General features: G+C 38.8%; 1 protein-coding gene across 1 annotated transcript in view; it reads left to right on the forward strand.

The window, feature by feature from the left end:
• The window catches only part of GDA (guanine deaminase), a 79914-nt gene that overhangs the window by 47522 nt on the left and 15852 nt on the right, over positions 1–16540 (forward strand). Inside the window, exons 5-10 of the mRNA XM_072611569.1 lie at positions 3753–3858; positions 8341–8368; positions 8850–8957; positions 10910–11017; positions 13590–13687; positions 15859–15926. Coding sequence (XP_072467670.1) covers positions 3753–3858; positions 8341–8368; positions 8850–8957; positions 10910–11017; positions 13590–13687; positions 15859–15926 — 516 coding nt within the window. The remainder of the gene's footprint in view (positions 1–3752; positions 3859–8340; positions 8369–8849; positions 8958–10909; positions 11018–13589; positions 13688–15858; positions 15927–16540) is intronic.

Below are 16540 nucleotides of genomic sequence, written 5' to 3' on the forward strand. Positions count from 1 at the left end.
GTTTGTGGCTTTTGAGTCTAAGGGTTAGGTACCATTGAATTTAAATTTTCTCAGGTGGGAATTTTTAGAAGCATTTTTAATTGCCTAAACAAATGTTTCTAGCAGGCTTCATCAATAAACATTTATTTAATATCTGCAAAGAGACTATGTTAGGGGTTGGAATATGCTCCCCCTAAGACATCCTTCTTCCTCTTGGAGGTTTTTAATGACTAATTGGGAGGACTGGGAGAACTCTTCAGAAAAATGTTAAATATGTTCAAATCAGTTTGACAAACATTTGTTATTAAGCTTCTGCTGGGTATAAGGTACTATACTAGGTAATAATCATCACTGTTATTTACTCAGTACTTTAAGATTTGCCAAAGTTTTCATACATCATTTTATTTGATCCTCACAACAATCCTTTGTGATAGGTGCTTTCTCCAAGAAACTGGAGATGGGAAGTGGTTGAGTGCCCTCGGTCACCCATTAGAGACAGGATTCAGACCAGTATCTTCTTAATGTCCTGGGCTGTATCTTCTCTGCCAGTACAACAGGTATTAGGTGAGAAAGTTCTCACTCTGGAGGGGTGAAGAAAGACCTTAAAGGGAAGATGAGGTTTGGGTAAGGGGAGTACTTACTATCCCTTATCCTTTCTTCAAAGTCTTTCTTTACCCCTTTGGATGAGCACTTCCTCCTTATTTACTCTAAATCTTTTCATCCATTCCAAATCTTTCTCGGGTACTCTGGGTAAATATTACTTCCTCCTCTAAGCACCAGTCAACAAGTCTTTAGGTGCTTACTATATGCCACACATTGTAGCACTGAAAATACAAAGAAAAAGCAAAAAAGTCTTTGACTCATAGAAGTTCTCATTGTAATAAAGGAGATAATATGTGCATGCAAAGGTATAAACATGAAGCTTAGAGGAAGGTACCAGCTGCTGAGAGAACCAGGAAAGGCCTCCTGCAGATGGTGGGTTTTGAGCTGTCTTGAAGGAAGGCATGATGTTCTAAAAGGCAGAAATGAGAAAGGAATGTATTCCAGGCATAGAAAATCACCAGTGCAAAGGATCAAAAGATCATAGGTTGAGTGGGAAGGGACCTTAGAGGCCATCTTGTACAACCCTTTCATTTTATAGGTGACGAAAGATTCTGAGAGGTCAGGTGATTACTCAAGATCTCACAGGAAAGTGACCGAGTCAGGATTTGAACCTGGCCTTTGGACTCCAACTCAAAATCTTTTCCATTGTACCATAAGACCAAGGCATAGAGAAGGGAGATAGAGCATTATGTGTAAAGAGTGGCAAGCAGGCTGGTATGATTATTCCAAAGAGTATGTGGGGGAGAGTAATGTGTGGGGAAAAAAAAAAAAGATAGTGTGGCACAGGTTTGGGGCTCATTCTTCCAATACACACTGGAATTAGTAGGTCAGGTAGCTTCTTGAGCTACTATTCCTTCATGAGCCCCCACTAGTGTGCTCCTCAATATGAGAAATAACCATCTTACCAAAAAGCTTCACATGGCCATCAGTGAAATTAAAGAAAGACTTTATTTATTGATCTCTGGCAAGCCCGCAAGAGCCCAGGTGACCCATAAAGAGACATACCCCTTTCAGACAATTACAAAGCCATTGATGTCTCACACTGATTTGAATTTCCCTCCCCTGTGTCCTATTGGTGGGATACAACTTACTGAACCGTCTATTCCATGTTCTTCTCCTAGATGTGTTCCCCCTTCTTGTCATGCATCACATGTGCATTTAAATTAACTAGCCCCACCCTGGGGGTGTGTGGGTTAATATTAAACAACTTGTTAAACATGCATACAAGCATCTGACCTTTCACATTCTGCTAGGTCACAGCTCTGGTTGAAACTGGTTACATCCTGTTATCTTTCCTGCAAGCTGACATCCTGTGGAAGCAAAATTCCTTCTTTTGTTTCTCACATCTTTATCATCCAACCAGTTAATATCTCTTCAATATCAATTAACCAGCAACATTAATTAGCTTTTGCAGAAGTGTATTTACTAAGAAGGTATAGCAAGAATCAAAATTACCACCTTCTATCCCCCAGAAAACAAGGGGGAGGGCATACTCTTCCTTCTACCCATTCAGTCAATTCTTAGTGAGAACAGGCTCCTACTTGAAGTACAAAAGTGCTGAAATACAGGGAGAGGAAATAAATGCGGCCAAAGAGCATCTCCTGGCCCTGGGAGTTCTTTTCTCTCTTTGCAGAGTTCCCAACAAATTCACTTCTGGGCATGATATAGCCAGTTGACTAGTTGGTCCTTGCAGGGCTGGATCAGGCATGTCATTCCTCAAGGCTGTCTCCTTACCATTACTGTTTCCACCCTGCTCTCCAGGACTCGGGTTGTCAGTGGATCTTCCAGTCTCACTGGTTGCCTTGGCACTCCCTTATCAGTATCATTTACCTATTATCAGGAAAGAAGGAACACAATGGGAACAAAGAAGCTGTCTATTCACAGAAGCCACATGACTCCCTGTTGCCTCTAGGATAAAATGAAATCCTCAGACTGGAATTTAAAGGCCCTTACAGTCTGACCTTCATGTTCTTTCAGTGTCTTATTTTCGTATTACTTTCCTTCCAGCACTCACTGTTCTTTCAAACTGGCCTACTAGCTATTCCTTATACAGGGCAGTCTGTCTCCCCCTCCTGTGCCTTTACCTAAGTTGGTCTCCCATGCGTGTCTGAAATATACTCTCTCTGCACTTTGTAGCATCTCTAGTTTCTTTCAAAGCATTTTCCTTGTAGTATTCCTAGGAGAAGTGGTCCCTTATTGATCCTCCTCCTTCCCTCCTCTCCTAGATATTAGCACTTGCTCTTTTCTGCAATGATTTTTTTTCCCTAGGATCTAGAAACTAGTATCTAGAAACTAGTATCTAGAAAATAGGTTAAAAAAACCCAACAACTTACTCTCAAGCTCCTGTTGCTCACCCCAGTTTTGTCTTTGTGTCCGCAATAGCTAGCCCCATACCTTGTACATAGTAAACATTTAATGTTTTTTGAACTGAATTGGTTCTAGTATAACTCATTTTATAGAACCCCTGAATATTTACAAAGTAATTTTCTCACGACACCCTGGAAAAATAGGAAGATTTTTGCAAATAAGAGGGACACTTTTGAAAAAAAAAATTATACCTTTCTGTGTCTGTTTAGCTTTCTAAAATTAAAATTAAAATTCCATCAAAATCATGAATGCAGCCTGAGTTACTTCACTGTTGCCTCTTATGGTGCTATCCATGGGACTGAATCTGCCCTTGATAATTGACTGGCAGCCTATGTAAAAAGAAAGAAAAGGAAGAGGGAAAAAAAGAAGTGAGGGGGTAGATGTAATAGTAAATTGAAAGGGAAAAAGAGGTACCATGGTGGGAAGTGACAGGGTATGATCAGTGCTCCTTTTAGATGCCCTTCAGAGTCACAAGCTGCTTATCACTTTTGAATAATTGTGACATTAAAAATAGCTTAATTTATTTAATATTTTATAGTTCACGCAGCACTTTTTAAACGCATTTTCTCATTTATGCCTTACAACCAGCCACCTTATGGGTTATGTGGTTTAGGTATCATCTCCATTTTACAGATGAGGAAACTGAGGTCTATAGAGGTTAAATAACTTGCCTGAGGGTAACTTTTAACTTATATCTTCTGACTCCCAAATCTCAGATTGCTGAACTAGTTAAGATTTGGGCTCAATGTTTTTTTAGAAACAGAAAACCTGAATTGACTTTTTACATTGTTCACACTTTGCAGACAAATTTGGGCAGCGAGCATTTGTGGGCAAAGTTTGCATGGATATGAATGACACTGTTCCAGAGTATAAGGAAACCACTGAGGAGTCGGCTAAAGAGACAGAAAGGTAAACTACTGGTGGTGTTTTGAGATGAGAAACTTGTCAATATCTCTTTCTGTCCATCCATTTATGTATCTGTTAGACATGCATGTATGTGTGCATATGCATGTATGTAAATATATCCTTGCACATATATGTATTTACATATATACATGTATCTCTGTGTGTGTATATATAAAGCCTATGTAGTGGGTGTATGTGCGTATATGTATGTATGTATGTGTTGCATCTCAGCTTCAGAGGCTGCGTTGAGTGCACAGTCATCTGCAAACAGAAAATCATGCACCAATACTCCCTCCACTTTGGTCTTGGCTTGTAGCCTTTTCAAGTTGAAGAACTTGCTATCAGTTTTCTCCATATCAGAGAGGGTGCTGAGCTCTTTGAGCAAAGCAGAATTGAAACAGCACAAAGTAAACACAGGATGCACAAGTTTGGAGCATCCACCCCAAATATTCACACGGACTATCTGTGCCCAACCTGTGGTAGAGCATTCTGAGCTCGTATTGGTCTGATCAGCCACAGTCGGACACACTGAAATTTCACTTTATCATGGTGATGCCGTTTTGGTCCTATTTGAAGATGAAGGACAACAACCAGTGTATATATGTATGTATCTATATATCTGTAAATATCTATATGTGTATATAGTATTATTATGAGGCAGCTCATAACAGAGTACTGGGCCTGAAGTCATCATTTTCTGGCCTTGTGATGATTAAAAAATTCCTGAGAGACCGAGTTTCTGGGTAAATTAAGATCAGTTTTGTTGACTACATCTAGAAAGCAATCTACAAAAAAGAGGCTCAATGTCCCCTCAGTAGCCAATGAGACCAAACCTCTTAAACCTTTGATATTTATAAAGTGTTTTGGAAAAGGGGTGAAAATCAACTCTGATTGGTCAACAAGAAAAGGAATATTATAATGAGAGGTGGGCTATATTCTGTGTCACCCAAATCTTGGCTGATACAGATATCAGGACATCACTTATTAAGACAAAAGAGAAACTTATCACTTACCCAGACCCCTCTGAACAAACACAGTGAGTAGGAGCACACTTATGAACCCCAACTTAGAATTTCTTTTACTGTCTGTTAAGATCTTGGCCAGGATAAAAGAGATTTCCCACACTAGTTGATTTTTGGATGAGGGGATAGAAAAGGGGGAAAATCTTGGTCTTGATTCAATAATTAGTTATTAAATATAGAGAGTTATTAAAAAGAGAGAAAAATTTAATTTTTCACATTTGCTAGCTATGTGACTAAGCAAAATCTCGGTTTACCTTAACTCATTGGAGAAGAAAATGGCTAACCACTTCAATGTCTTTGCCAAGAAAATTCCATGGACATCATGGTCCATGGGGTCACAGAGAATCAGACTATACTGATACAACTGACCAACAACAGTGTGTATTATAGAGGAGTTTTTTTTCAGAGACTTAAGAGGGTTGTCACTCAAGAATCTATCTTAGTGAAGTTAGGATTGGATAATAGCAGTAAGGAGTTAGTTAAGAGTAGCAAGTCTATGGGCAAGTAGCCCATTTATTCCAGCTGGTGGGGGCAAATTGCAGGGTGGTTGCCAGCCTACCCTGAGCCTGACACAAGTGTTCTGATATGCACATTTTAGGGTAGCATTCATAAGCTAGACACTATTCAAAGTAATGATATGTGAAACAAAGAAAAGAAAGATAACCATTCATAAAACACAGGTGGCTGTATAAAAAGAATCATATATTTGTTGGAGAAAAAATGTTTATTCTTAGCTACAAGAGGTAGATAAGGGAATATAGTTGGTACTGGTAAATCAGAGAAATCTGCCTGCCAGGCCAGAATCCTCTGCCTTTTAGCAGCTAAGTCTTTCAGTACTGATAAGAGGCAAAAATGAGACACTGAAGGACACAAGCAGCTGTAGCAAGGTCTTTCTTCTCACTTAGATAAAATAACTGAAGTCAGTATGCCTTCACACTGAGCTGTTTCTAAGGAGGAGTTGAGGCACGGGTGGGGGAGGGGGGAAGGTCTTTGTAGTACACCAACACATCAGAGAAAGTCATGGTGCAATACCAAGGGATTCTGGGAAGGGATGTTAAGGCAAGGGTTGAAGCTGCCAACTCCAGGAAACTTGCTGAAGTCAGTCTCTGGGATTCATCTGGAGGGAGAAGTAATTTTGTCTACTCACAAACACTGATCTAGTTCTGGCCATTTGTGCATCAGTCTCATTATCAGTGTGTACCTCCCTAGAAAGTATACTGCCAAGGTAACTGAACTTATGCACAGCGCTCAGAACTTTTCCATTTGCTGTAACCAATGCTTCCACGGGTGAATAGTGTGGGGCTGGCTGATGGAATACCTGTGTTTTCTTAGTGGTAGGTGTTAGGCCAACATTGTACCAAGCAGCAGAGAATTGATCCATAATCGTACTTGGTTGCATCTCAGCTTCAGAGGCTGCATTGAGGGCACCATCACTGTGAACAGAAAAGTCATGTACCAACACTTCATAAAGGCTTGTAGCCTTTTCAAGTTGAAGAATTTACCATCAGTGCAGTAATTGACCTTGATGCCGTGTTCATCCTCATTGAAGACTTTTGACAATATGGTTGAACACATCATGTTAAGAACCATGGGAGCAAGCACACAGCCTTGCCTCACTCCTTTGGTGACTGGGAGAACACCAGAGCATTGTCCGTTGCCCAGAACCTGGGCAAGCATGCCTGGCAGCATGTACAGATATACTGTATATGCATATATGGATAATATACACGTTGTGGCTCAAACAGACCCTACTTAATGTAGTAGGAAAGCAGTCTTTTGAAACTGACCTCCATGTATGCATTTTATTTATAAATGCCCTGGTTCTTCAAGACCTTTGTGGGTGGATCACTTAGTTTGTTAGAGATGCCTCCCAGTTCTGTGCCCCCTTTGTACAATTTGTAAGCATGCCTTTTATAGGTATGCTAAAATGTTTGGAAGCCTGGGTCTAAGAAATACTTGAAATCTATAAAACTTGAAAAAAAAAAAAACACGCAACCACAACTGAGTAATACTGTCACCCTTTATAACAGACTTTGCGTAATTTTCTGCTTTCTGATGACATTGGTGTGCCCTCTGGATTGCACAATAATCCCTTCAGTATTTCCTTAATTCTAGTAGCCATAGCACAGAAAGTAATATCATGGTATTATACCGGGCATACCATGATTTTATTGGCATAGAAATCTTCTGGATGAAGAAACTCCCTTTGCCTAATTCAAGTCATCATTTTATCTACAAGTCACACTCTTAGAAGATTGCCTGGAGCACCAAGAAATGAGTAACTTGTCCTGGGTCACACTGCCCATTTGAATCAGATGTAGGTTTGAACCCAAGGTTTTTATTGTTGTTGGGTTTTTTTTAACCTCTGAGGCTAGCACCCTTTCTGCTAAATGATGGCTGTCTCCCAAAAGAGCTGTCACCACAAAACATTGAAGATTTGACAGTGGGTATAATTCTATTGTAATCAACCAAGAAGAAAGTTGTTTTAACTTAAATCTCCCTCTAGGGCTAAACCTAAAGAGATTCACATTTTTTTTCTCAAAATACATAGTAGTAGTAGCCCCTCTCAAGAATTAACTTCTGTTACAAGAGTCTAAAATTTCCCAATTCTTACCCAAAATAATTCTTTTTGCAATTGTAACAGGTAAAGCTAAGGATGATCAGCTTCTAAATGCTCCTAGAAAAGAGAGACATTGTGGAAATTATTCTTATTGCAATAATAATGATGAAAATGATAATAGTAAGTAGCATATAGAGTAGTTTAAGGTTTGCAAATATTTGAAGATACAGGAAACATTGAAGACAGAGATATGAAAGAAGTAGCCAGAGCTGGTGGCTTCAGTTTACATTCCAACATCTTCATTTACTTTGCCTGCAGCTAAATCTGTCACCAGCCCCTGCACTACAAACGTATGATTCCTTAGCCCCACCACCCCGCTCCAGTGTTAGTTTCCTCCCTCCACCCATCTCCTCTGCTGCAGTTGCCTGCTCCTGCTTATGTCCCTATGAAGAGATCCATTAGGAGACCAGTATCTGTCCACTTGCTGTGGATTGAAAACAAAGCCCTCTGACTCCCAAGTCTCAGCGCATGACGAAATCTCTACTACCATATTATATGTGGAACATCATGTCTTGCAATATTCCAAAAATAGAGCTTAAAATACTAGAATGGATTTAGTCCTGTGGAAACACTCATGAACAGCCCAAAGGGAGAAGAGCTTTTCTGCGGATGGTAGAATATATAATTATGTTTTCACTTGATTTTACTCAGCATGCTTTTGGTTCCAAACGAAAAAGCCTAGTAATTACCACTTGTCCTTCTTTAATTATTAGTGATAAAATTTCTGTGAGGTTAGATGACTTTTTGCATAAAAATTGGCTTGTGGATCTATTACCATTTTAAAAGTAGTCTTACTTGTGAATTTTTGCATTTCCTAATTTACTGTGTGTTGTTTTGTCTTAGGTTTGTTGATGAAATGCTAAAAAAGGAAGTAAGTAATGCATACATACAACATACTTATGATTATGCCTCTGATAATAAAGCTAACAACTTTTCTTTAAGTTATAATCATGCGTTCCAAGATTACGCAGCATTGTCCGGATTTTGGTTTCATGAGTAGATTATTTGAGTATAGCTTATTCTTAATGAATCATGTTTAGGTTAAAAAAAAACTAATAATTGGTTGGATCAATGTTTTCACCCCAGAATATATTTACCAGCCTAAATTTGATCAGTCACAGAATTCAAACATCTTAGTGCCTTATAGTTAATTTAGTAATGTCCTCCCCCTAGCCCTGTGTTATAAAAACAGTTTAAAATCAAGTTTTGTAATTAAAAACTATAGAAAAAAGCCAAGAAGCCATGTGACTCTATAGTTAGCCTCCTTTCATTTTGTAGTAATAAGCTTGGGTTTGTTTTCTTGGGCCAAGTCCTCATGTTTTTCTTATCGAATGTGTTTTGGCTCTTTCCAGTATCCTAGGGTGAAGCCCATAGTGACACCACGTTTTGCCCTTTCCTGCTCTGAGACTTTGTTGCCTAAACTTGGTGACATAGCCAAGGAGCACAAACTGCATATCCAGGTCAGTATTTATGGTCTCACCTCTAACATTGGCTGCCTGATGTTTCTAGACTGCACATCTTTGGGTTAGTCCTGGATTCCTTCAGGGCCCCACAGAATCTTACTAATTTAGAATTAGAAGACTAGCTCCCTCATCTCACAGGTGGGGAAACTGAGGAATTAACCAGGCATCACTGCTTCATAAACCTTAGAGCACTGCATAAACGTGAATTCGCATTATTAACCTTCTTTCCACTAGTCTTTTCTTGGAGTGGCTGATGTTAGGTAGGTTATTAGCCTGAAATATACACCCACCTCGATCTTATAGACAAAGATGTTTTCATCATCCGCTGAGGCAGATCACAAGAGAGGCTGTTCAGCTGTTCTCTTTTTAGACTTAGATAGTTATCCCATTTCTTTCTTAGCTGTATTTTATATGACACTTTTCCAGCACACTCGATCTTCTTTTAGGGGAAAACTTACTGCCATTTGAAAAGCTCAAAGGACCTATTTTTCATCTTACAAAAATGCATTTTAAAAAACTTTTTGTTCTAAGTGTCTTATTTTAACAGCAGTAACCAAAAAAAAAAAAAAAAAGACACTCTACATCTTTATCATTAAGTTGCTGCAATTTCGAGGTAAAACACTTTTAAAAGCTTACAGCTGTGGTAAAATTGGGAGCCTGCCCCCCAATATCAGTTCTAATTATACACTGTACTAAAATTTCTCCACTTAAGAATGAGTAGAAAGGACAGGTAGGACAAAGGGAGTGTAAGGATTCTTGACCACTTTCTGGTGGTATTTTCTTTTAAAGTCTGGCCTTTCTGAGATCCGTTAACTTCAGCAATCTTTCTTCTTTTTTATCTTTGTGCACCCTACACACTTCTATCCAGTTATGAACATCAGATATCAAATCATTGCTGCATTTATGCATTAAGAAAGAAGGCTAACCACCAAAGCATCTGTGGAAGAGTAATAGCATTGATCTGTCAAAATACTAATAAATAGTTTGGCTTCTCTTTCTTCTTTCCCTGTTCTTCTACTCCCTTTGCTTTGGAATCTCCTGAGAGAGAGTATTTATTGTATAATACTCACATTGATAAAAATGTAATTAATCAATTCATTCACTCACTCATTATTTCATTGATGTGACTTTGCTCACTATAAATACTGCTGATGAGGGCGACGCCACAACGCTGTTCTTGAAACTGTTAGGCTGTTCACTGGGTTATTAGCCCATAACACCCACCCACCACTAGTTTTAGTCTAGAGTCTGCACAGCAATCTCCTTCCTGAGAAGTTGCAAGGTCTGGTTTACATTGTCTTGTGGCCTTGAGAAAGACAAACCTAGAGAGTTGTTTGGGTTGAAGGTAGGGAGCTTGTCACAAGTAAGCGAGACCTCTTTCCTCAGAAAGGACTGAGTAAAAGCCCTTATGGACCATAGAACCATAGCATGTTATAATTGGAAAGGATCTTAAACGTTATTATTTCAGAGAAAAGGAAAATGAGAACTAGAAAGGTAAAGGTTCAGGGAAGAGGTGAGGCTGGAATCCTTACCTCTGGACCCTTAGTTCAGTGCCTGGTTCAACTCAATGATGTTATCTGTATTCTCTGACATCTGCTGAACTTTTTAGTAGCCCAGGGTCTGTTCACCTCTGATGAGGCAATTACCAGAAAAAGGTGTTTTCTTTATTTAGGGAAAACTTTTTACTTATGCTGATGAGTTTCTGAATTTCAAAATTTTTGATTGGAGTTCAATTTTGAACAGATTTTAATTTGTTCTCATTAAGGTGATCATTGACTATGAAAGGCCATAATTTTCATCACTTGACTTCTCAGAAAACCCTTTTCTATATTCAAGGCCAAACTATCCCTTCCATTCTTGTATAGAAAGTTTAATTTTGTAAACTATGTTGTAAAAAAAAAAACAAAACAAAAAACAAAACCCTGAAAATACCATCTTATTTCTTGTAGAGCCACATAAGTGAGAATCCTGATGAAGTGGAAGCTGTAAAAAATCAATTTCCCAAATATAAGAATTACACGGATGTATATGACAAAAACAACCTCCTGACAGACAAGGTAATGTAAGAGACTGGCTTCTGCGACATTTATTAGAGTATATGTGATGAAATGGGTTGAAAATGTTAGTCACTGTGGTCCTCATAATTTTTAATATTTATGTTCTTCAGACTAGAAAATTAAGACACTTTGACCTGAAATTTTCTTAAGTCAGATTCCCTCATTATGAGAATATAATTCTTAACAAAAAATTGTGCTGGGAAACAACCATGCAAAGTAAGAAAACCTGAGTCCTGGCCCTAACATTTCCTAGCTGCATAATTGAGGGAAAGTTATTTAAATTCTCTAACACTAAATTTTCCCATCTGTAACATTGGGATAATAATGTAACTACCTACCTTGCAGGCTTGCTATGGAGAAAGCTTATTTTAAACCTTAACACCCTACATGAATGTGAGGCACTGTGATGCCATTTTTAGACCCGTGGTTTTTATTAAAAATAAGGACAGGTTTTCTACATTGTTCTGAAATTAAATATCTGTTGTTGAGTGGTGCAGGTATATAGTGAGTTCTCAAAAATCTAAATGAGGATTACCTGCAGATATTAAGTTCTCCACTATTGGTGTATTCTAATGGAATTTAAACTAATTTGAATATTAGATTAAATTACTATTGTTTAAAAAAGGCATATTACTTCGATTCAAAGCAAAATTCACCTTATCTGGTGTTTTAGATTGCTTCTGTCATGGCCATTAATGTAGCTAATAGAAGATTGACTACAATGATGAGATTTTAAATACAAGTTATTTTATATTCTTTGGGCTGTATAACCTTTGTTTCACAAACTACAGTTATGGAAGTATAACATGACTTATTGTCAGTACGTGTGTGTACACATGTTAAATGAATAGCCTTGGAGGTAATCTCAGAAGGAAAAGAGCAACATTGAAGGGGGAGTGGGAAAGCTTTTTTGCAGAATGAGATTTTAGCTGGGACCTAAAGGAAGCAAGGAGATTGAGAAGAGGAGGGAGGGAATTCCAGGCATGAGGAACAGGCCCTGAAAATGTCTGGAGGTGAAAGATGAACCTTCTTGGAGGAAGGAAGCCAGAATCATTAGATTGTAAGACTGAAGAGGTAGGAAAGAGGATTTTATGTTTGATCCTGGAGCTCCTGGAATTAATTGAAAAGTAAACTCTTCTTCTCCAAGTAGCTTCTTTGGCTTCCTTTAAGTCCATTCTACAGGAAGGAATCACCTTCTATAGGAAACCTTCCCCAATCATGTGCCTTCTGTCTGTTAATTATTTCCAATTTATATAGGATTCTATATAGCTTGTATATAACTGGCTTTGTATATATTTGTTTGCATGTTGTCCCCCTTATTAGAGTGTATCCCTAGCCTTTATTAGCACAGCACTTTACATATAGTAGGTGCTAAATACATGGTCTATGGATTAATGGATTGAAATAAACTTTCTGAGGACCACACCTGTGTTTTTTACCTCTTCAACATTAGACCCATTTAAAGAATAGGGTTTTAAACCACAAAGAAAAAGGGTCATAGTTTAACCCACAGAGCAAATCTTTACTTTTTCAGCCTATAAAAACAAAAACTCAATGGCAATTTCAGATTTATGGAAACATGAACATTGAAAGAGGAAAAGACTAATTTTTTTTTTGCATAAGTAACATAAAGGTTGCCAATGGATTTAAAGCCAACTTACATTCTTACATTTATTTTCATGTGATTCACAAATTAAACTTGAAATTTGCATATGTGGTTTCTTTACATGCAGATTGTGGAAACTTGATTGCAGCATTACTTTTGTGCTTACAACACCATGACAGCTTAAAGTAGAAAGCTATTTTGATGTGGATTTTGTTCTGTAGAGGAGTTGTTGAAGAGAAAGATCTTGTTTTGGAAAACCTTACAATTTTGGCAAGAATCTGGAGAGAAAAGCAGAGGTTTCTAATGCTAGACAGGGCCTGTTTATAGAGCAGGGTTTCTTTTAAATAAAAAACAAAGGGATGCCTATTATCAGAGATCCTATCCGTGCTGCTTTTTTCTTCAAATAAATTTAATTATTTTCAGGTATAAGCAAGAAGTGAAATCATGTCACAAGACCTTTGGAGTCTAAATTAAGCCAGATGAGGAAATGAAATCAAATTATGACTCTAACCTATGACAATAACCTAAAAGATATTTCTGCTGAATGGTGACCTTTTTCTTTGAAAGTTCCATTCAAGAAAAGAAACCGACAATTTTTGCAGGAATTCACTTTGTGATTTGGGGTTAATAATTGAGCTTATCTGGGTAGCAATGGAGGTAATTGGGTCATAGAGTTCAGAGCTCAAGAGAAGCTAAGAGATTATCTGGTCCTGCCCTGTCATCTCACAGATGAAGAAACCTTCCGTTGCTTGTCCTAATTTGCAGAGTTGTTATGAGGCAACACGTAGCCAAAAAAAAAAATACTTAAAAAATTCCTTATTAATAATGTGCAGATAATTTACACATACTCTTGCCAGTATGATAACAATAAAAATAGGAACTCACACCCATATCTCTGGGCTAAATTGGCAGATAATAATATCGCAACTAAGAGGTAAACCTTCTGTGATTTGTTTTCCTGTCTAGACGGTAATGGCTCATGGCTGCTACCTCTCTGATGAAGAACTCCAAGTATTTCAACAGCGTGGAGCGTCAATCTCCCACTGTCCCAATTCAAACTTGTCGTAAGTAGATAAGAGTGTGTGTCTGAGGAATTCTAAGTTCAGAGGGAAGGTGCCTCACCTCCTGTACTTTTATATATGAATGAATGGATTAGTGAATGAAAGAAAAGGGCATTTACTAAGCACTCCCATAGTAAGATGCTGAAGATACAAATTCACCAATGAGATATTTCCTGCCCTCATGGAGCCTGTATTCTAGTAAGAGAGAAAACTTCAGAGGAGTAGTGGCAAAGAGAGCTTTGATCTGTTTACAGGAATGGTGATTAGAGCCCTAATTAGCACTTAGTTGATTGTCATACTCTTTCCAAAAGTAATAGTAGTAACATATTTCTGGTTGCGTATGTACAACATATGTCAAATTGCTTAACATCTCAGGGAGAGAGGAAGGGTGGGATAGAATTTGGAACTCAAAGAAAAATCAAATGTTAAAAATTATTTTTACATGTAATTGGGGGAAAAATTAAAAAACAGTGATAGTAACAGTTTTGATAAATGTTGCTTATTTCAATATAAAGTTATATAGACAGAAAATGTTGCTGTGGGGAATGGTGGAGATGACACTGTATGTGATGCTGTTGGGCTGTTTTGCATAGGACTTTAGGAACTATTGTGCCTCTCCATGTCAACTTATCTATCTAAGTCACTTCTTTCAGAACCCTGCAACCTCCATGCATCTGGAACTTATCTAGGTTTTCTCTCTGTCCTAGCCTAATCTATTAACAATTACAAGGGCTCTTTCTTAGTTATATCTTCCTTTGTCCTCTTAGAAACTATAAATATCCCACTTAAACTGGGGGTAATAAGTCCCAGAATCCAGCCTATGAGCTGTTTTATTTGGTCTTCCACCTTTCACCCTGACGCTATAGATTTTCCTCATGGGAAAAATTAGAATTCTCAGTCCCTGGCTCATCACTGTTCTGCTACTCAGATGCACTGGCTCCCCATTTCTCCTGACTTGACATTTTATTCAGAGTGAGTAGTACTTTACAACAAGTGCCTCAGGCCAGACACAGACTAATTCCAAATGAAAGTTCCCTTGCTGGGGAGAATGAATCAATACGGCAAAAAAAAGTTCTTCAGTTCTCTTAGTAAATAAACATTCCACAAGAATATATAGGTGCAAATCCCCAGGTTCTGAAATACTGTCAAGGTTACTGAGAGGCAAGATCAAAAAATTACTTTAAAGAAATGCCTCGTTGATATATACTAGGAATTCATGATAATAGCATGTGTAGAGCTCAGGTTTATCTCATTTGATCTTCATAACAACCCTATGAGGGTGGCATTATTTGTATCCTTATTTTACAAATGAGGAAACTGAGGCTGTGGTTAAGTGACTTGCCCAAAATCACACAACCAGTGAATATCTGTGGAAGAATTCTGGTTCAAGTCTGAATGGCTGCAAGTCCAGCACTTCATCCGTTGTGCCCCCTAACTCTTTTTTATAACGTAAATGCTCCTACTCCTTACAGTCCATCCAGTCTGAAGAGGCTGATTTATATAAGAGTTGCCCCAAAGCTGGCCTTAGTTCATTTAGCTTATCCCCATTAAAGTCTTCATAGCTAAAGGCTATATATTCGTTTTAAATTATCAACGGTACGTTGTCTAATAAGACCCTCGGGGCCGAAGGCCAAGATAGAACTAAATTAACTTGTTGTACCCCTCCATTTATGTCCTAGGACAAAGGGACTGATCCAAAGAAACAAGTCAGTGTAGGCTAGTCAGCTTACTTAGTATTCTGCCATTCTGGTGACTTTCTTCCCTTCTCCTTCACCCAGCCTCTTGACTATCATGACGCTGTTTCATTCCCTTCCTGAAGGGGAACTGGCAAAATGGCCCAGCAGCAGAGCTCTTTCGGTGATTGGTCAGGCTCTTTCCTCCTGGACCCTGGAAAGCTTTCCCATGATTGATTTAACTTGGGCATTTCTTGCCACCTAAACATTAAAGCAGTAGCTTTGTCTGGGTGATGTTGGGGAATGGGGAGACTAACTGACATAAAGAGATAGAGAGTGGGAGGTGAGAGAGACAGACAGGGAGAGAATGAGGAGGAGAGGAGGGGAGGAGGGAGGAAAAGAGACTGAGTGTGAGAGATGAGAGGAAAGGAAGGAAAGAAGGGAGGAGAAGGAGTACGTCATATACTCTTTTCTTAGACTTCCTTTCTCTCCTGTCTCTAGGCTCTCCAGTGGATTCCTAAATGTGTTGAATGTCCTGAAACATAAGGTGAAGCTTGGATTGGGCACAGGTTAGTATGTCGCTAACTCTGGTTTGCCAAGCACTTAACATGCTTCACCTTGTCTGAGCCTTACAGCAACCCTATGAGGTTGGTTCCAGAGATGTTATTTTCCACATTTAATAAATGAGGAAACTGAGGCGGGGAGGGGGAGGGGTGGATTAAAAGATTTGCTCATCATCTTATAGCTCGTAGGTAAAAGAAGAAGGCTCAGAACTTGGGTCCTCCTGCATTTAGGTCCAGTGTTTCTGTTATTATACCACAGTGCCTTTAAATATTTAACTTCACAGTGCTACTTGAAAGAAGAGGATGACACGTGCAGGTGACCACGGTAGCACATGCCTGAAATGCTACCCAGGGACTCTGAGGCTGGTGGAGCAATTGAGCTCAGGATTTCTGCGCAGTAATAAAGGCAGTCGGATGTCCTCCCGTAGTCTGGCACTAGCAGAGTGAGCCTCTTGGGAGGAGAGGGTTGAACTGGTCCAGGTCTGGGCTTCCATGTCCGTCAGAAGTGGGATCATGCCTTCTGAGTGGCCTTTCTTTCTGCTTCCACCCCAGGCTAGATAGGGAGACCAAGTCTCAAAAACAGACAAATAAACACATTATTCCTTTAGTGTTAGAACAAT

The sequence above is a fragment of the Notamacropus eugenii genome, chromosome 1 (assembly GCF_028372415.1).
Source record: "Notamacropus eugenii isolate mMacEug1 chromosome 1, mMacEug1.pri_v2, whole genome shotgun sequence".
Lineage (NCBI taxonomy): Eukaryota > Metazoa > Chordata > Mammalia > Diprotodontia > Macropodidae > Notamacropus > Notamacropus eugenii.